Genomic DNA, 21,250 nt, shown 5'->3' on the forward strand with positions numbered 1-21,250 from the left:
AACCTCTTACATAGTTCAGCATATGCTGCAATCTAGTCCTGTTCAGCATTACTTATTACATTAACTACAGGCATTGCCTAGTCTGTGAGTCAGTGGGCATCCAACTCAATGTACATTATAGGATTATAAGACTGGGCATCCAATTCTTAACAGAAAATTTAACCTTACATGCTACACGAAGAGTGGCATCATACTGAAGTTACTACTCATTACAACAACCCATCCAACACCATACGGGTGCCTTTTTCTTCATGAATTTTCTTCTGAAACAATAAGGGAGTTGGCCTAGTTTCTAAGACAGAGAGGTTTTCTCGAGCATTCTTCATCTCATTATTGGCTAACATCAACTGCTCCTCAGCTGCAACCAATCTTGCCTTTGCCTGAGCATGCTCAGCTAGTGCAGCCTGAAGCTTCTGCACCCCATAGAAGTCTTCTTTAACAAGCTCAAACCACTCTCGCAGCCAACTAATGTTAAATTCAAGTTTCTCAGCCATTTTTATCTTCTTCTCCATGCTTCAATCATTTCAGAAGACAGCTCACTGACACGTTGTTGATTCATATCCAAAACAGAATTCATTATATCTGTGACCACCGAGACTTGGCCAGAGTACGAGTCCATCAAAACTTGGCTTGTTGCAATATGACCATATTTTAATAATGGTACTTGTCTTATCAGAACACTGAAGCCTCCAACATCTTCGAATTTCTCATTCAAAACAGTGCCTTGCTGATGTCGTCCATCTTCAAACAATTGACCAGCAACGTTATACTCGAGCAACGTTAGTTTCATTTGGGTTTCAGGCTCTGGCATTGACATTGCAACTGGATCCATGTCTGAAAGAGTCTGCACGGAAAAGAGCACCTGGGGTTCTGTTTCCGTTGACTTATCGGCGACTGTCTGGAACATACGATTAGGCAATTTGAAATTATGATCATACTAATAAGAAATACAGTTAAAGAAAGAGAGCACCTAGACTCATATAGAAACCTTCTGAGAAGAGTTCATTAAGAACCCTTGAAAACCAATTTCGGCTTCAATGATACAAGTATCATTTGCAAGGTATCCTCTACCAGGGTCGTTGAGTTGACTAAGAGGCATAAAGGATGTAAAGCCAATCATGTTTTGACCGTCGATTACGTGTTGTCCCTCTGCTCAGTGTTGCCATTAGTACTAAAGTTAAGCATCAATGGTAAATGAAAGAACATCCATTCTTGTGCAGCATGTAGCGTCTAAGTAAGATGATTTGTATACCTTTCCGCACTGTGTATTTGTTATGAATTTGATCTAAGACAGATAAACTGTACTCCATATTCTGCAAATGATCGCGCGAGGACAACCTGAAAGAGGACCAAAACTCGGGCGAAGGACTGTACGAGGACCCCAAATTGACCGGGGCCAAATTGGAAGAGGGATCTGAATTGGTAGAGGCCAAACTGAAGGAAGTCCCTGAATAGGCCGAGGCCAAACCGCACGAAGACCCAACTGGTGAACTGCACTTCGAGTACCACGAATCGGTCGAGGCAGTATCAGAAAAGGAGCCAGATTTGCCCGAACATGAACCAATCGAGGAACCCAATGTGGCGGAGCTCGAAGTGTACCATGAGCTGAAACCCAGTGAACCCGCATTTTCCAGGAATATGGAAATGTGATTGTCATTGTCTTTTCCCTTTGGATAAATTGCTAACCGCCTGATGAAAAATTGAAGAGCATAAACAAAAAAAGAAAAATCGAAGTAATTTATGCAGAAAAAACATCTAACCAGTTCAAGTACAGAGCTAACATACCATTTATACGAACCAAACTTAAACACATCTGAGTAGTAAACTTGAGCCAGATAATTGTTGGAAATTTTGGGTTAAACAAGAGGATGAAAACAGAAACAGAAAATGGTGTACCCCTGACTTCAAGGCTCTTTCGATTCTTGTAGACAATAATGTCTGATGGTGCAGGAATTTCATCCAAACCGTCTTCAAGTATGTACCACAACTTGATGGTGATCAGGAAAAATTTCACAGTCTCTTGCCAACGAGTAAAATTATCACCATCAAAACGTTCCAATCGAGTTAGGGTTTGGTTCATCACTTGCAGAGATTGAGCAGTTACATTCGAATTTGAAGATTCACCCTCCATTGTCAGAAATTTATTGTGTAAAACTGTTGGAAATTTTGGGTTAAACAAAAGGATGAAAACAGACACAGAAAATGGTGTACCCCTGACTTCAAGGCTCTTTCGATTCTTTTAGACAATAATTCGACCTTTCTCAATAAATTTGGCGAGTACAAACGGTCTCTCGAATTATGCCTTCAGGATTCAATGAAACCCTAACACCGTATCGAATTCAAGAATTGTACTTCCTTGACCCGACCAAGAATCACACTGTATAAGGTTCTGATGATGCTTTTTAGAGAAGAAGAAAACAGATTGTTTTTGATGTATTGGAATGGGAGAACATCTTCGCTACTTATAGTGATATTCATGCCTGTTGGTAGTGTCGTTTCATCACCGACAGACGCTTCCAAAAGCCATTAATGGTGGCTTATGGAAGAGACGCGTCTGTTCAATTTTGAATGGAAACTTCTAAATTTTACAAAGTAGCGGCAAACCTTGAAAATATCCAACAATAATTGTTAAACCTCGAGAAGTTTTCAATTTTCCATCTAAACTTTGATGATATTTTAGCAACGGAGTCATTTTTCTTTGGAAAATCCGGAACAGGCTTGAACAGCATTGTTTGTACCAGCTATATCCACTTTCGGAGGGTGACTGGATGATAATATATACAGATTTCAGGAAACTAAAAAGATTATGCAATTTAAAATTTCCTGAGAATTCAAGACATGCTTTAGAGTGAGTTCAATTAAAACAAAAAACAGGAAAAACCGAGTGGTGGAGTTTTCTGGAATGGGGATGAGAGACACATCTTATCACGCTTTTGCAAAAAGTTGGTTGATGCAACTTTTTTGTTTTAACTGTACTAAATAATTGGTGGGTGGCAAAGACTTCAGTAAAGAGAGTTCAAATTTCAGATTTCCATTTGCAATAACCAACATGTTTTCAAACTTTTGCCATTTCACTGTACTGTTTTGTTGCAAAAGGAACTACTTGGCTAACCTTCATTTGTTAGCATTTTGGGCACTACTGGATCCGTTTCAGCAGGAAGTGACACACAGTTTTCAGTCTTTGCCCAGGCATAGAAAGGCATCGGGTGCATTTAGTTTAAGATGCATAAACAACGCGACCCCCTGCAAGGATCTTGTGCAATGGGGTTTTTTGTACCTGCAGATTGCAAAGAATGCCTGGAGCCATCATTAGTATGGATTCACAACAAAGATTAGACAGTTGTTATGTAGTGGAAGTGTTCCACTCATGCACAGAAATTTCAATGGACAACTAACATTAGAACTACTACACTAAATTGAACTTTTCAGATACCAGAACCCAACTCTATGTCCTGATTCAAAAACAGATAATGAACTAGTGTAGTTCTTGATAATCATTCTGTAACTAAAACTGAAAGGCAGAGAGAAATGGAATAGAGTCAACATCAAATAACCAAGAAATATTAAAATGAAAACAACAACTAATAAGTAACACCAAAATTCACTGTAAAGTAATCCAGAGGAAGAGTATATCAGAGTAAGTGAAACCAAAAACTGTAGTTCATCCTACCAAGCTAAACAGTGTTCTAACTGCTTGATTATAAGGTTAAAAATTTCTACCAAAATCCTTGCCACCCTTCACCTATAATACTTACTAAATGGCAATGCAACCTAATCTTTAATAACTGTAGTTGCTAAAGAACACAGCAACTGTCCATCTGATGAGTTCTTTCTTTACATAATTTCTTGTAGTTAGTAGCCAGAAATCTATTACTTCATCAACACTACATATCTGGTTCCGTTTTCCTTTGTCTGTATCTTGCAAATTCCCCTCATAACTTCAGAGAAAGCCAATTTATCTTCTGGTGTATTCAGTCTTGTTCTGAACTTGCCAACAAGATCTCGGCTTGTCATAATAGGCTGCTGCAACAACACAGCCGTAATTTCATCCTCTGTAAATAGCTGCTTAGCATTTGGTGTCGAGGTGGTTTCTGGTGACAATGAACCTCTTGAAGGCATGGGAGAGCCGCTAATACTTTGTGATGTAGCCGCACACCCGTCTTTTGAAGCTTTTGGTTTCTTTTCCAAATGTTGACCATTACCACCACCTGCACCATCACCAGATGGTTTTCTCTTTGGTTCATTAGCTGCTGACATGGTTTCTGGTGACAATGAACCTCTTGAAGGCATGGGAGAGCCGCTAATACTTTGTGATGAAGCTGCACACCCATCTTTTGAAGCTTTTGGTTTCTTTTCCAAATGTTGACCATTACCACCAGATGACTTTCTCTTTGGTTCATTAGCTGGTGATATGGATGTAGTCAAGGTTCTTGTTCTTCGAGGAATTGATGCTGCAATTCCTGTACAAGGCACTGTCTCTGAGTTACTGTTATCAATAGGTTCTTTTATCGGCGTAGCAACCTTTTCAACTGGAGCCATGACAAGTGGCACTGTCTCTGAGTTGCTGTTGTCAGTAGGTTCTTCTATTGGCGTTGCAACCTTTTCCACTGGAGCCATGACAAGCTGCACTGTCTCTGAGTTGCTGTTATCAATAGGTTGTTCTGTCGGCGTTGCATCCTTTTCCACTGGAGCCATGGCAAGTGGCACGCTCGTGTCGCCATCAAAAAGCAGCAAACGACCGCCACATTTTCTTAGAAAATTTTGTCTCTCCATAAGTAAGGGAGAAGTCTTAGATTCCAAGCCGAAAAGTCGCTCTTTTGCTATATTCAACCTTTCATTTGCTAAGACCAACTGCTGCTCAGCCTCGAGAACTTGTGACTTTGCCTGATCCTGTTGCATTAATGTGTCCTGAAGCTTCTTCTCCCCAGCAAATTTTATCTTAATATCTTCTAAGCGCTCACGAAGCCAACTGATGTTGAATTCAAGTTTCTCTGCTACTTGTATCTTCTTATCCCACGTGTCGATCATTTCTGAAGAAACCTCCTCAAGACGGTACCAATATATATCCACAATACAAGTCATTATTTCAGTGACAATGGCTACCTGGGAAGAATATAAATCCTTAAGAACTTGGCTTGAAGCAATGTGCCCATAATTCAACCAGATCTCTTTATACAACGATGCTTGTGTTTTCAGTACCCTGAAGCCTCCAACTTCTTCATATTTCTCATCCAGAACAACTTCTTTGCAGTATCTACCTTCTTCATATAGTCGGCCAGCACCTGGAAACTTATTTTGATTTGATGCACCAGAAACTTTGACCTCAGCTACAGCTTCCATTACCCCAACTGGGTGGATATCTTCTGTAGGCGTCACAACTTCAGCGAGCGCCTCTACACTCAGTTCTACTTCCATTGAGTTACCATTGTGCACCTGAAACGCATGATCCACAAAACAAAGTTTTATTGGAAACAAGATCAGGGGGCAATCAACAATAAGTAGAGCCATATATAAATCCTAATAAGTAGAGCCATAAATAAATCCTAACCTCCAAAGAAGTTGGTATATGATACTCAGGAACTCCAGGCATAGAAATCTCAGCTTCAATTATGCAACTATCTTCCACAATGTATCCTTTACGGGGGGCATTGAGTTCATTAAGAGGCATCAAAGATGTGAAACCCCGAGCACGATCTAGTGCAGTGAACTTGTAATGCGCACCTGCAGATTGCAAGGAAGTGAGGTTTATCATGACAACAAAGTACACCAGGTATTATATTGTTCCTCGCTTGGCCAATTTTCAATATATGAAAGCTAATGCTAAGCAATTTGTAAATAAAGTATCCAGTTCATGCATAGAGATCTCACAAGTGCCGTAAGTTTCAAACCGACATTGATCTTTAATTCTACAGAATGTAATAGATCGCAAAAAAATATAAGAATTATCAATCAGTTTGAACTTTCTGTAGAGGCATACCCGATAATAAGGTGACGCTGAAAGTGGGATGTAAGAACTTCAAAAATAAATGTACATGAGGACTCTCAGTTGGTATGAATTAAACATGTGTAATGCTAATGGTAAAAAGAATTCCATCATTTGTTAGGGAGCTCAATGTTTGTGCCCTGGTAATTCGCATTACAATGAAAATGTGCAGAAAGGTTAATCGCTTGCAAGAATTCACCACTCTCATGCCTTTCTATTAGGGCCCAGAATGTGAACGACAGTGAAGGTTTGGAATAGACCAAGGCCTTCATTCATTTATTGTAATGCAAATTTTCTTGCATTCTAAGTGGAACCTCTATAACTTGTTAGGGAGCTCAATGTTAGCTTCCCTGGTAATTTGCATTTACAATGAAACTGTGCAGAGAGGTTAACCACTTGCAAGAATTCACCACTCTCATGCCTTTCTATTGGGGACCCAAAATGTGATGACAATGAAGGTTTGGAATAGCTTCCTACAAAACTAAGGCCTTTACTCCTTCATTGCAATGCAAATTTTCTTGCGCACTAAGTGAAACCTATGTTTTTGAGTGATCCGAAAAACAGAAAACATTAAAATTACTAGAATGCTTCAACAGTACAATCAGCTTTGCTGAAGTAGTGAAACATACCTTTTCTGACTGTATAGCTATTATCAAATTGGTTAATCACTCCCAAATAGAAGTCTACATAAGGGAAATTGGAGAAGCCCACAGCACAAAGGTAAAGCGATAAGTTTCCCTCAATTGCTCCTTTAGGATACATTAGAAACCGCCTGGTGAGAAAAACAGAAAATTTTCGAAGTTTTTTAGAAACATAATAACAAAAACCAATGGCACTTAAATGCAAACTAGACAGACAAATGAATCAAGTATAAATGGTAGGGAAGTTCACATACCATTTATGACAACCAACAGAGAATGCATCCGAAAAATGCATCTTGCTCAACTTAGAAAAGTTATCAATCCTCCACTTCACTCTTGAGGATACAACAGCAATGTCTCCTCTTGGAGCCTCAGTGTCAGTACCCATTGTAACAATGTAATTTGCTTATGAACCTGCAAATATAAAGCAAAATAGATATACTAAGAAGGCATTCATTTATTGTTTGTAACTACCAAAACCCACTCCACAGTAACATTAAAATCTGCATCAGCTTCATCAAACCAAGCCTTACCAGCAACTAGAGGGTTTAACTTTTGCTACAATTTGTAAAACCAGAACCAGATGGAGATTATAAACTTAGATTAGACTAGATGTAACTGTTTTATTGTTACACTAGTACTACAGTATGCTTATGAACTAAACCTCTACTCGAGAGGAATCGAACTACATAGTCATATTTAAACCTTGAAAATATGAAAAATAACACATTATTTAGCAGATACAGAGCAAAACTTAACCCTTCAATGGATTCTGAGAAAAACCCTAACTCGTTAGTTGTCTGGTCAAAGTATAAGAAACCCATTTTTTCTTTTACATCAAACATGGGATTTCTTGTAAATGAAACACAAAGGGGAAAAGTATAAGAGTTTGGCCAACAATACAGTAGATCAAAAAACACATTAAAAAAGCTAAAAATGGAAAAAAATGGTAAGAAAAGAGACCTTTTAAGCAGCAAAACATCATATCAAATTAATCAAAGGAAAGGGTTTGTGAAAGATGAAGAAAATAAAACTTAGAAAACTTACTTGTTCTTCAGAAGTTCAGAGCATACCAAAAGAAGCAAAATCTCAAGTTTTTTCCCCAAAGGGTTTTCTTCTGATATGATAAAATAAGTAAAATGCGGTTCTACTTCTGGAAACGGTTTGGAAACAGGGTTTTAGTCTGTGCAGAGAGGACGCTTTAGCATACCAGTCCATCTTTATCATCACATCAGTCTTCAGTAGACTATTAGGTGGCGCCACCGTAGCAATTTGCAAGTACTGTCAGTCCACACACCAATTGATGGCCTATTATGGTCTCAATGCACAGCAAAAACGACAAACAACTAACGAGTTTAGGGAAAGGAATCTCTGTAAATCAATACTCGGCATAAAGGATGTCTGCCTCATTTCCTCCTTAAATCTACCCCCACTCCTCATTAATCACTCCCCACCTGCCTCTCTACTCAAACCCACTACTAGGTTGTTTCTGTGTTTGGTATTGTCTTACTTTGGGGTGCACGTACCCTATCCATACCCGTCAACCCTACCCTACCCGTCAGTTTTTTAACCGTATCCTACTCTATCCATTATTTGGCGGGTAGGGTGGCGGGTAAAGATTTTCTTAACCGCCAGTAAACGGGTAGGGTGGTGGGTATAGGTCATATCCTACCCACCCTACCCGTTGTGCAGCCCTACATGAGTTCTACCTCAGTTGTTATGTTATCGCGTCCGATGAGTAAACCTGAAGGTACTTTCAGGAAGAAATTACAATCATCTCTTGAAGCACAAATACGATTTTTGATTAAGAAATGCCGCATCCTGTCAAATCTTTGAGATACATTTCTGTGAGTTGATATATAAACTCTTGTTACTTACACTGATAACAAAACGAAGTAGAAGAAACTAAATACATTATCATTTATTTATAAAAGCAAACAAACAAAAAATAATATTAACTCAATTATAATAGCTAATAGAAAGTAAGGATACGGGTCATTTACTTTATCAGCGAGGCGGTACGAGAATTTGGTGAAACCACTGAATGTACCTGAGCATATTCAACAATTCAATTAGAAAATTCCCGCGAACCTAAACTTAATACTGAATCCGTGCCACTCGTAGTAGTGTCTTCTTCTCTTTGTGAGCTGGCTTTCCCACAAAACTTGTCTCATCAGACCTTTGTTGCCATAAACCTTTCTTGCCTGAGTGACCTGCTACGTCTTCCTTCAGTTCTGGAAGGCAACTAAAACGGTTATACCCGCCACCCTACCCTACCCGACCCGCCAGAGAATGGGTTGGGTAGGATCTTACCCGTTTAATGGCGGGTAGGGTGGCGGGTAAAATTTTTCTTAACCGCCAGTAAACGGGTAGGGTGGCGGATATAGGCCATATCCTACCCACCCTATCCGTTGTGCAGCCCTAGTCTTACTCGGACTCAATTTTTCCTTTACACCCAAGATCAGTCTTCCTAAGTTTTGTGTTTACCCAAAAAAAAAAAATTGGGCCCATAGAAAAAAGATACGTCACACGGTCACCAAGTGGTCGATATTATACCCCAGGACGAGAACTTCTTGTATCCGAAGGCGAATCTATCAAGCTTGATCAACCACTAATAAAATTAGAGGCATTCCCAATTAAGGAGGTTTAAAATGTACTTTGTGCCAATGCTGCAAGCACTAACGGATCCAACAGGCTTCTAAGCTGGGTGGACAAATATCTTAAGTAAAAGACACTATCGATAAGAAAAAATGACGGTTTCCCGATTTTTTGAGCGTTATTTGCTAAGGAAAATGCCATTGAAAAACCAAGCATATTGTAAAGTGCTTTAGCAGACCATTACATTTTACAATTTGTGGTATTGATTGTTTTGATTCCACAAAAAATCAGTAGTATTTAGATCTAGTGCTGGAAATTTCAAATTTACTATAAAAATATATACAAACTATGGATATGATTGTAGTTTTGTAGAATTTAGGAGGAAAATTAGGGAAAAATTTAGACTTCTGAAGTTAAAAGTTTTCAGTATTTTAGTTGTCCTCCCTAATCCCTACTTGCCTTTGTTATTGCTTGCAGACTGCATTCGAGTTACTATTTTCGAATTCCTTAACATTGAGAGACCAAGTGAAGACAAAGATGCGTAAATATGTACAAGGAATTGTCCACATAGTTTTAAGAACAAATTTTTTGATGGTGTACTAGATGAAAACACGGGGGTACGAAATACACCACCAATTTTTTTCGTTCAGCAACCTGTATGGACAAAACCTGATACAATTGTAAGTGGTCCAACTTAATGATCCTTGACAATATGTATATAAAGTTTATATCTCTACCTCGATCAGTATGTACAAGACAATGATTCTGTGAACCTGATTGTTAAGAAAAGTACTTTGACGATCTCAGAAATCAATATCCAAATTCTATCTAGTCGTATCCAAATAATCCAATCGGAATTCTGCCAAGTAATTAACTTGTTATCTATCTTTCAAGATACGAATTCTACAAGAAACGAGTCTCGTAATCGATTTCAATTAGATGGATATCTCTACTAAGATTGAATATGTATTACTTGCGTAAATTCAATTATAAAGATAAACAATATAATGCGGAAAAAGAAATGTTAGAGCATTGCTCGGTCGAACTCACAAGTGTTGCTATCTCAAGCTTGTTGTCAAATTTAGTTGTCAAAACTATATCTTGATTTCTAGTCTATAATTAGTTAAGTCTCGGATTAGGATAAAAGATGTAGTTGAGAAACGGACATCACGACAGTCATCATTGCGTTCTACCGTTTGAAGGCGAAGATCAACCGAAGCTTTTTGGAGAACTTCTTCAACAAAAGGTAAGCGAAGAATGAACCACCTATATCTCAAGTTATATTCATTCTTTCTATCTATGAGACGTTGTCGCGTAACTAACCATACTATCGTAAGCATATCAAGAATTTCGAGAACTAATTACCAAGTTAAGAAATTTCTCGAAATATATGACTAAGCTTAATGAACATTTGTTCATACTTGATGAATTTCGGTTAAGGACAATTTATTGTTCGTTATCTAAATTATGGTTCAAGATTTTCATTCGAAAGTAGCCTGGAATAGTGATATGTGTCATTGATGTTATTTGAGAATGTTTCAAATTGATTTAGAGAGAAATATAAAACTACTATTATTTTCGGATACAAGACGGTATGCATACTAGTCTTACAAACAGGGAGAACTTTTATAGGTCTGGAACCATAGTACATGTACCTAGTACACGTACCAGAGTATGTAGCTATATGTCGACAAGAACTTTTTGGTACGCATACCGGTATGCATACCTTAAAAAGTCTGTGAACTCGTGAATCAGAATGGTACCCAAACCAGTATGCGTACTAAAAAAGAAATGTCGGTTTGGAACCGGTGTGGTATCCATACCCGGTACACATACTGAAAAAGTTATGTATGTTCCGGAACTCTAATTTGTCTTAAGGGTACACGTACCACGACAAATATGTTCACGAACAAGGTTTAAGTACATGTACTTGCCCTGTCGAATAATTTCAGATGCACATAAAATTATTTCCGTGAGATAATTAACATTTGAACAATCTCTAAAAATACTACAGACATATTTTATCATATGATTGTGACTCAAACTTAAAGTCTTAAGTGGTTTATGAAAATGCTCAAGATTATAGTTCAGTTGGCTAGTTTCGGCTAACCATTCATGAATGTTGTCTTTGTGCACGGTTCAGTTAAGGTTTATCCTAATCTAAAAGTATTTTATTGGTTCTAAAGTTATCTTAGCTTAAACCTAAAGCAACATATGATTTGAAAGTCTATAAAAAAGGGAACCTCAAATAACGTGGATCTTTGAATCCCGACACTATTTTTGTGTGTCCTAGTTGTAAACTAGAGTCGTCCTCTTCCTAAAACCCTTTTAGGGTTTAGCGACTAAAAAGACTTCATAGGGATTCATGAAGCCATGTCAAGCTATCTTTTATCTTGATAGCTTGAGTATCCTGATCTTGTTCGATTTTTGAGCTGCTTACTTGAACAAGATATATAGAAATCTTCAAAGTTCTCTTTGTCTCAGACTTTGTTGATTCCACAAGTTTAATGCTTGTGAGGTGAATAATAATCTAGGTTGCACTTCGGGTAGCATAAGTCCAGATTTTGAGGTTAGCTAGACTTGGTATATTGCTATCGATTCCCAGTCTCACCTTGATCTACGATCAAAAAGGAAATCACACATATAGGCTTATCTGTGGGAGGCAGATTGATTTAAAGTCTTCAATTGAGTTGAAGCAACTCTTAGCCTGTAAAAGACGTCAACTAAGGGAATCAATTGCGCGGAGTCCTACTGGGATTCAAGAGGCGTACACTACACCAAATATGGGGTTTAGCCACTCAGATTCGCAACGGAAATGTAGTTGTTGCGAATTTCTGTTGCTAAAAATTCGCAACAGCTAGTTGATATTGTTAATTTTGCAACTGTTGTGTCTCAGTTGTTATTCGCAATTGTTTTTGTTTTAGGCGTGCGAAGTACCCGTGTGACAAAAAACACCTGCAAACACTTTTTTACTTTTTTTCTCGAGCATGCAAATTTCGTGTGTGCACTCCTCTTATCCTTAGAGAAAATATCCCAGTTCGATTCATTCAACCACTCGTCCTCTCTCTCTCACTCTCTTTCTCCTGAAGAAAAGAACTCTCCCGCCATTGAATCTTTCCCACCGTTGAAATCAGAGGAAGCTAGGTATGGATGATGATTGGTGTTTATTATTTAGGGTTAAATCGATTGATGATGTTTTTTCTGTTAGAGTTTGATAGTTAGGGTTTGGTAGATTGGGTTTGATAGTTAGGGTTTTGTATCTTTTTGTTCAAATCGATTAGTGATGTATTTTTTTGTGTATTTTGGTAGATTGATACTTAGGGTTTTATGTATTTTGTTTAAATCGATTAGTGATGTATCTTGTTTGTGTACTTTTGGTAGATTGATACTTAGGGTTTTCTGGATTTTGTTTAAATCGGTTAATGATGTATTTTGTTTGTGTATGTTGGTAGATTGATAGTTAAGGTTTCGATTTTATGTTTGTTGATGTTTTGTTTGTTTTTTTTTTTTTTTTTTATGTTATTCCTCTCAGTTAGTGTAGAACGGAGCCCTTAGATTAAGTTGTGAACGAAAGTTTGTATCTCTTATTCTTTGTTTGAGTCTGTGGTTAGTATATATCATGTCAGTCTTTGTTTGAGTCTGTGGTTAGTATATATCATGTCAACTTTGATGAAAGATGTAAATTTTTCTTAGTGACAGTCATCTAGAAGAAATCTTGTTGTTAAGTTTGATTTAAGCTGAAAGACTTACACTGACAGTTAATTTGTAGCTTTAACTCTTTTTTGAAGTTGCTCTGGTCTCTATATGCCAATTGTAAGATGGAAAATGTATGTTGGGGGTGAATCCTGTGTATAGTACTAGTAAGAGGCTGGAACTTGTGAACGGATACTGGTTTGGTGTGTTTTTAGTTGGTGAATCCTGCTATGCAAATATGTTTATTTATGTGTGTAGGGATTCAGTTTGCTATGACTTCATATTATGAGTCTAAGTAGTTACTATCTTATCTGAAATCGACTTGTACATAAGGGTGTCCAACAGCCCTTTAGATTATAGGTATCTTAGCTATCTCAGAATTCTGCACTCTTTATATCCCTCAAGCTGAAAATGATTCGCCTGTTCTCTTAATATCCTTGCTTATGTATCTTTAAACATAAAAGATGTGAGTATTTATGTCTGCTCATGTGTTTTTTATACTATTTTTGCAGGTGGAAGATCCAATCTGAGATTTCATAAGGAGTTACTGCAGCTGCTATTGCTAAGGACCTGCACCTATTGTAGGTACATTGAAAGAGGTATAAAAATGATTAATACTGATTTTGAACCTTGACTAAGAAGCTGAAATGTTTTGAGGGTTAGTGGTAGTTCATTTTGGTGCTACCAGTTCACTTAATATCCGTATTTACTATTTTTCATATCCAGCTATACGGTATAGCACTTAGTTGGAATAACTTTATGTTGATGTAATGTAAGTTCAGCCTTTTAGTGGACAACACAAGCCAAAAATATCCAATGCTCGGTGTAGGCTTGTGGGACATGAACACATCATTGTGTGTTAGCAGGCAAAGGCAGATATTGAAAAAGCTGAAATGACCAATTCACATTAAACCATGTTTGTTAGTTTGTTTGATACGAATTTAAATGTGAACTTGGGTCCTGTTTTACTATTTTCTCTTGAAAATGGTTATATTCATTATTTAGTTAATGAGAGATTGTCAATGGAAAAATTGTCTGTATATATCATGTCAGTTTTGATAAAAGATGTGAATTTTTGTTAGTGACAGTCATCTAGAAGAAATCTTGATGTTAAGTTTGAATTAAGCTCAAAGACTAGCATTGATAGTTAATTTGTGCCTTTAATTCTTTTTAGAAGTTTGTTTGTCCTCTATATGCCAATTGTAAGATGAAAAATGTATGTTCGGGGTGGAGATAAGCGCTGATTGAACTATCCTTCCTTGAATCAAGTGTGTAGTACTAGTAAGAGGCTTGAACTTATGAACGGGTACTGGTTTGGTGTGTTTTTTATTGGTGAATCCTGCTATGCAATTATGTTTTTCTTTATGTGTGTAGGGATTCAGTTTGTTATGAATTCATATTATGAGTCTAAGTAGTTACTTATCTTATCTGAAATCGGCTTATAAGGGTGTCCAACATCCCATTAGATTCTAGGTATCTGAGCTGGGACTGCACAGGAACCGCCCCGTCCCGTGGAACCGTACCGGAACCGTGATTAGATGGGACATGTACAAGTACCAAAAAAATCGGAACCGAGCATAGAGTAGGTACAAGTAACGATCCTAAGCTATTCCCGTCCCGTCCCGTAATACCGAGATCAAATGAGAAAATTTTGTGGAGGATGAAAGATGTAGAAGTTGTATTGTTAACGAATAGTGCTTGTTTTGATACGCAGTTGTCGTACGTAGTTGGTATTGTTGTAAATTTGCAATGCTAAAGCAAGAAGTTGATGACTTATATAGAGAAGAGAAGAACTTCGGACGTAATTATATGGAATGTTAAAATATATTGACCATGTGTAATTGTCTAATCAAATATAATGAAAGCACTACGTGGGTGCTGGCTGGTAATAGGTTCAGGTTGTATAGGACATTGAACATGAGTTTAATAATCATGAAAATTTTGAGGCAAAGTTGTTGAAGCCAGATGAACCATTGTAGGAGACTTGATGAGGAATTTCAACAAAGTTAATAACTTTTACAGAGACAAAGTTGATCAGGTTATGAATGAACCGAGCCTAGAGTAGGTACAAGATTTTTTGCTTTGCTTTCTTTTTTATAATTTTACATACGCTACAGGTAAAGAGCCAATCCCGTCTCATCCCGTCCCGTACCGAGTTAAACAGGTACAGGTCCCGTCCCGTCCCATACTTCATAGGTACATGTACCGACCATAGGGAGGTACATGTACTGAGCTAGGCAAAGAACCGTACAAACCGGTACCATGTGCAACCTTAATCTGAGCTGTCTCTGAATTCTGCACTATTTATATCCTTCATGAAAATGCGAGGGTCTAACAACCACACTCAACAATTCATTTGGAAATCTGAGAGGACTTACCCCAATATACTTTCTAGAGAATCAACTAGACAGTCATACTCAATCTAGAGTAAAGTATATCAAAGAATTTAATATCTCTGTTTCACAATGTAATCACCAGATCAAACAGATAGAAATCCGCGAGCCTGATTATTATGTGAAACAACTTGAACGGTACCAAAGACCAATGTTCAAATGTCAATCAATTTAAATCAACAACCAAAAGTTGGATATTCTAATTGATTGATCTAAACGCACAACCTGTGATATTTCAATTATATAATAAAATATAATGCGGAAAAGAAATAACAGACACCAGAAGTTTTGTTAACGAGGAAACCGCAAATGCAGAAAAACCCCGGGACCTAGTCCAGTTTTGAACACCACATTGTATTAAGCCGCTATAAACTCTAGCCTATTACAAGTTAACTTCGAACTGGAATGTAGTTGAGCGCTAAACAATCTCACACTGATTAAGGTACAGTCGTGTTCCTTACGCCTCTGAATCTCAGAAGGATTATACGCACTTGATTCCCTTAGCTGATCTCACCCACAACCAAGAGTTGTTACGACCCAAAGTCGAAAACTTGATAAACAAATCTGTCTCACACAGAAAAGTCTATAGGATTGAATAATGTCTCACACAGAAACACCCAAAGTTTTTGTTCCGTCTTTTGATAAATCAAGGTGAACAGGAACCAATTGATAAACCAGAATTATATTCCCGAAAAACATCCTAATATTATCAATCACCTCACAATAATCTTAATCGACCAGCGAAACAAGATATTGTGGAATCATAAACGATGAGACGGAGATGTTTGTGATTACTTTTATCTTGCCCATCGGAGAAATTAATCTCGAGTCAATTATTTCAATTGTACTCAATATGATAGAATCAGACAAGATCAGAACACACAACTACAAAGAAAATAGTTGGGTCTGGCTTCACAATCCCAATGAAGTCTTTGAAGTCGTTAACCTACAAGGTCTCGACAGAAACCTAAGGTTAAAGGAGAATCGACTCTAGTTATGCAACTAGTAACACACAAGAGGTGTGCGGATTAGTTTTCCCAGTTGCTAGAGTTCTCCTTTATATAGTTTTAAAATCAGAGTTTGCAATCCAAGTTACCTTGGTAACAAAGCATTCAATACTCACCGTTAGATGAAAAACCTGATTCAACCAAGCTAATATCTTTCAACCGTTAGAATCGAACTTAACTTGTTACACACAAATAAAATGTACCCTCATTTAGGTTTATGTAACCGTACCTAAACGTGTACACCATGTTGGTTCACAAATAGTTAACCGAGGTTAGCCATTTGATTACTCTCATATCAACCTAATTCATCTTAACCATAACTAGTTCAAATGTCTCAAATGAAACTAGTTAAAGAGTTGTTCAATTGTTATATTCTCATAGAATTATACAAGAACACAATTGAAGCAAAATCAGTTTGATTCATTCGAGTCAATCATGAACATTATAGCCACGGTTTGCAAAAGATTGCATTCCTTATTATATAAATATTTATGTTCATGTTCATAACCGATTTTAGAACTTTAACCTTCAAGTATGCAAACGAGTACGCATACTTGAAATACCCGGACTAAGATTGGGTTTCACCAGTACGCAAACGGGTGCGTGAACTTTCAATCCCAACAGAAATTCTCAGACATGAACCTGTACGCCAATACACAAACGGGTACGCATACTTAGGTTCCCGGATTTCTCAAACCAACCGGTACGCAAACGGGTGCGCATACTATGGTTCCCGGACATGGATTACATATATGCAAGAGTGCACAACATGACATATCCAGTAATGGTTAAGTGTTCTAAACTCTTATTTCAATCATTGAAACTTTCTTAGAGGATGACAATAGCCTTTTTCACACACTATTAGCATGAAAGCAATTTTCAAGTTATTGAAATAATCATAACGAAACATTCCAAGACAACACCAAATGATTGTATCACACAAACCATGTAAGATGTTACTTGGCAATTTTCACATGATATAAGATGAACTTGGTCGAAACGAAATCTTGACAAAATTCATATTACTATATAGTATTCGATTATGCACATTTGAGATTTCGAGCTGAGTTTAACTCGCTTACATATTTCTCGAAATATGTGTTGGTAAGCTTTCGCTTCAACCAAGTTCATCTTATATTCTTGACGAAAGTCAAAAGATGATCATGTGAAAATTGCTGAGTAACATCTTACATGGTTTGTGTGATACAATCATTTGGTGTACACTTGGAATGTTTCGTTATGATTATTTCAATAACTTGAAAATTGCTTTGATGCTAATAGTGCGTGAAAACGACTATTGTCATCCTCTAAGAAGTTTCAATGATTGAAATAAAAGTTTAGAACACTTAACCATCATTGGATATGTCATGTTATGCACTCTTGCAGATATGTAATCCATGTCCGGGAACCATAGTATGCGCACCCGTTTGCGTACCGGTTGGTTTGAGAAATCCGGGAACCTAAGTATGCGTACCCATTTGCGTACTGGCGTACAGGTTCATGTCCGAGAATTTCTACTGGGATTGAAAGTTTGCGTACCGGTTTGCATACTGCGTAACTCAATCTTAGTCCAGGTATTTCAAGTATGCATATCCGTTTGCTTACTTGAGTGGTTAAAAGTTCTAAAATCTGTTTGTTCATGAACTAGTACATTTATATATTAAGGAATGCATTATTTGCAAACCGTGGTTGTAATGTTCATGAATTGATTCGAGTAAATCAAACCGATTTTGATTCAATTGTGTTCTTGTATACTTCTATGAGAATATAGCAATTGAACAACTCTATAACTAGTTTCATTTGAGTCATTTGAAGTAGTTTTGGTTAAGATGAATAAGGTTGATATGAGAGTGTTGATATAGCTAACCTCGGTTAACTACTGTTGAGCCAACATAGTGTACACGTTTAGGTACGGTTACTCAAACCTAAATGAGGGTACATTTCATTTGTGTATAATAAGCTAAGTTCGATCTAACGGTTGAAAGATATTAGCTTGGTTGAATCAGGTTTTTCATCTAACAGTGAATATTGAATGCTTTGTTACCAAGGTAACTTAGATTGCAAACCTGATTTGAAAATTATATAAGGGAGAACTCTAGCAACTGGGAAACCTAATCCCCACACCTCATGTGCGATACTAGTTGCGACTAGAGTCGATTCTCCTTTAACCTTAGGTTTTTCATGAAACCCTTTAGGTTAACGACTTAAAGACTTCATTGGGATTGTGAAGCCAGACCCAACTATTCTCTTTGTAGTTGTGTATTCTGATCTTACTTTTACTATCGTGATTGAGTACTATCTTTTCTAAGATTTGCTTGAGATTTATCTCCGATAGGTAAGATTAAAAGTAGTCATGAACATCTTCGTCTCATCATTTGTGATTCCATAATATCTTGTTTCGCTACCATGCAATTAAGATTATTGTGAGGTGATTGATAATACTAGGTTGCTCTTCGGGAATATAAGTCCGGTTTATCAATTGGTTCATGTGCACCTTGATTTATCAAAAGACGGAACAAAACTTGTAGGTATTCCAATAGACTTTTCTGTGTGAGACAAATTTGTTTATCAAGTCTTCGACTTTGGGTCGTTGCAACTCTTAGTTGTGGGTTAGATCAACTAAGGGAATCAAGTGCGTAGAATCCTGCTGGGGTTCAGAGACGTAAGGAGCGCAACTGTATCTTGATCAGTGTGAGATTGATTAGGACTCAACTACATTCCAGTTCGAAGTTCATTGATAGTAGGTTATTGTCTCTAGCAGCTTAATACAATGTGGTGTTCAAAGTTGGACTAGGTCCCGGGGTTTTTCTGCATTTGCGGTTTTCCTCGTTACCAAAATTATGGTGTCTGTGTTATTTCTTTTCCGCATTATATTTTGTTATATAATATAAATATCATAGGTTGTGCGTTAAGATCAATCAATTAGATAATCCAACCTTTGGTTGTTGATATAAATTGATTGACACTTGAACATTGGTTTTTGGTACCGTTCAAGTTATTTCTCTTATTTAATCGGGATCGCAAATTCCTATTTGCTAATTGCATATTGAATTGAGAAATTGAGATTAAATCAAGAAAGTGATTAAATAAATCAGTGAATCAGTTAGAAGAAAGATGAATAAAATTAATGAAGATGACAAAATATTGGAGTGTAATATGATAACAAAAACGATGATTAATGAATTCCATGAAAACATCAAAGGAAGAATACATAAACGAAATTTTGAAGGAAGGAAAGTTATGGCGGTAGAAAAGACATCACCCTTGAAAGATTGGGAAAAGCAAAAAATTACATTCATGGCGGCAGAAATACCAAAAGAAAATTTGAACCACACATCTCCATTGGTTATCACAGTGCCTATTACGCGAAAAAAGGAGACAACGACAAAATCCACAGGAGAATGGATATTGAACAGAACTTCAATCGATACAGGAAGTTCAGTGGATATAATATTTTATCACGCATTCCGGGGAATGGGATTTAAAGATGAAGAAATGTCCAGTTCAACATATTTTGTTCACGGCTTTGGGAAATCCACAACAAAACCTAAAGGAGAGATAGTGGTACGAATTCCACTTGGAGAAATCGAAACATATGTAACGTTGTGTGTGGTGATATGGAATCGCCATATAATATGTTATTAGGAAGACCATGGATACATGCGATAAAAGTTGTGGTATCAACGTTTCATCAATGTATTAAATTCCCCACACCAAATGGAATAGGTGAAATCAGAGGAGATGTTGACAATGCGAAATTATGTCATCAGATTGAAGTAAAGCATTATGAAGGACAAGCAAAAAAGAAACAATTTCGCAGAAAGTTGGCAAAGGAAGCAAAGAAAGAAGAAGAATTTAGAGTATATATGATAAGGGCAAAAGAAAGCAAAGGAATACCCAGCGAAATTTCGGAAGAAGGAGAAGGACCTATGAAAATAATAAAAGAACCAACACCAATGGGAGAACCTAAACCCACTTACACTGCCGCAGAACCAACAAAAGAAATAAACGTTGGGACTATAGAAGAACCTCTAATATTGAGAATTGGAACCAAAATGGATATGGAAGAAGAAGAAAGAACTGTTAACTTGTTGCGATAATATAAAGATGTTTTCGCAGGAAACATGGATGAGATACCGGGAATAGATCCATCAATTGCATGCCACAAGTTGGAGATTAACAAAAATGTGAGACCATTTAAACAGAGAATAAGAAAAATTGCAACAACTTACCATTCCCAAATAGAAGAAGAACTACAGAAAATGCTTGAGGCAGGAATCATAAGAGAAGCTAAATACCCAGAATGGATAGCGAATATGGTCATTGTCCCAAAGAAAAACAAAGGAATCAGGATTTGCATAGATTTCACTGATTTAAACAAAGCTTGCCTCAAAGATAGTTTTCTGTTACCAGATATTCCTCAAATGGTGGAATCCGCAGCGGGAAAAGATAGGGTATCATCTTCAGATGGATACAAAGGGTATAACCAAATCCCTCTCGCTGAAGAAGATCAAGAACATACTGCTTTCTTTGCCCCTAGAGGTTTATATTGTTACACGAAAATGCCATTTGGTTTGCGAAACGCATGAGCGACATACCAAAGAATGGTAGAGAAAGTGTTCGCAAAATGGATACACAAAACATTAGAAGTATACATGGATGACATGTTAGTAAAGAGTAAAGAAGCTAAAGACCATGTACAAGACCTGAGGGAGATTTTTGAATAAATGCGGCAGTATAACATTAAATTGAATCCTGAGAAGTGTACTATTGGAGTTGCATCGGGAAAATTTTTAGGCTACATTGTATCAAAGGAAGGAATACAGGTTGATACAGAAAAAGTGCAAGCAGTTCGTGACATGCCAACACCAGCAACAATAAAAGATGTACATAAGTTGAATGGGATTCTAGCTTCGCTGGGGAGATTCATTTCGC

General features: G+C 37.2%; 1 protein-coding gene and 1 long non-coding RNA gene across 2 annotated transcripts; one reads left to right on the forward strand and one right to left on the reverse strand.

Moving 5' to 3' along the window:
• Positions 1–3,539: 3,539 nt before the first annotated feature.
• Positions 3,540–7,991, reverse strand: LOC113309227. The gene is made up of 5 exons (XM_026557635.1): positions 7,672–7,991; positions 6,879–7,038; positions 6,613–6,755; positions 5,549–5,721; positions 3,540–5,433 (listed from the first exon to the last, which is right to left on the reverse strand). Exons 2-5 carry the CDS (start codon positions 7,010–7,012, stop codon positions 3,871–3,873), a joined length of 2,013 nt encoding a protein of 670 aa, XP_026413420.1. The 5' UTR covers positions 7,013–7,038; positions 7,672–7,991; the 3' UTR covers positions 3,540–3,870.
• Positions 7,992–12,229: 4,238 nt separating this feature from the next.
• Positions 12,230–14,066, forward strand: LOC113309148. The gene is made up of 2 exons (XR_003340365.1): positions 12,230–12,366; positions 13,428–14,066. It is a non-coding gene; the product is annotated as an uncharacterized LOC113309148 (long non-coding RNA).
• The last annotated feature ends 7,184 nt before the right edge of the window (positions 14,067–21,250 follow it).

The sequence above is a fragment of the Papaver somniferum genome, chromosome 9, assembly GCF_003573695.1.
Source record: "Papaver somniferum cultivar HN1 chromosome 9, ASM357369v1, whole genome shotgun sequence".
Taxonomy (NCBI): Eukaryota; Viridiplantae; Streptophyta; class Magnoliopsida; order Ranunculales; family Papaveraceae; genus Papaver; species Papaver somniferum.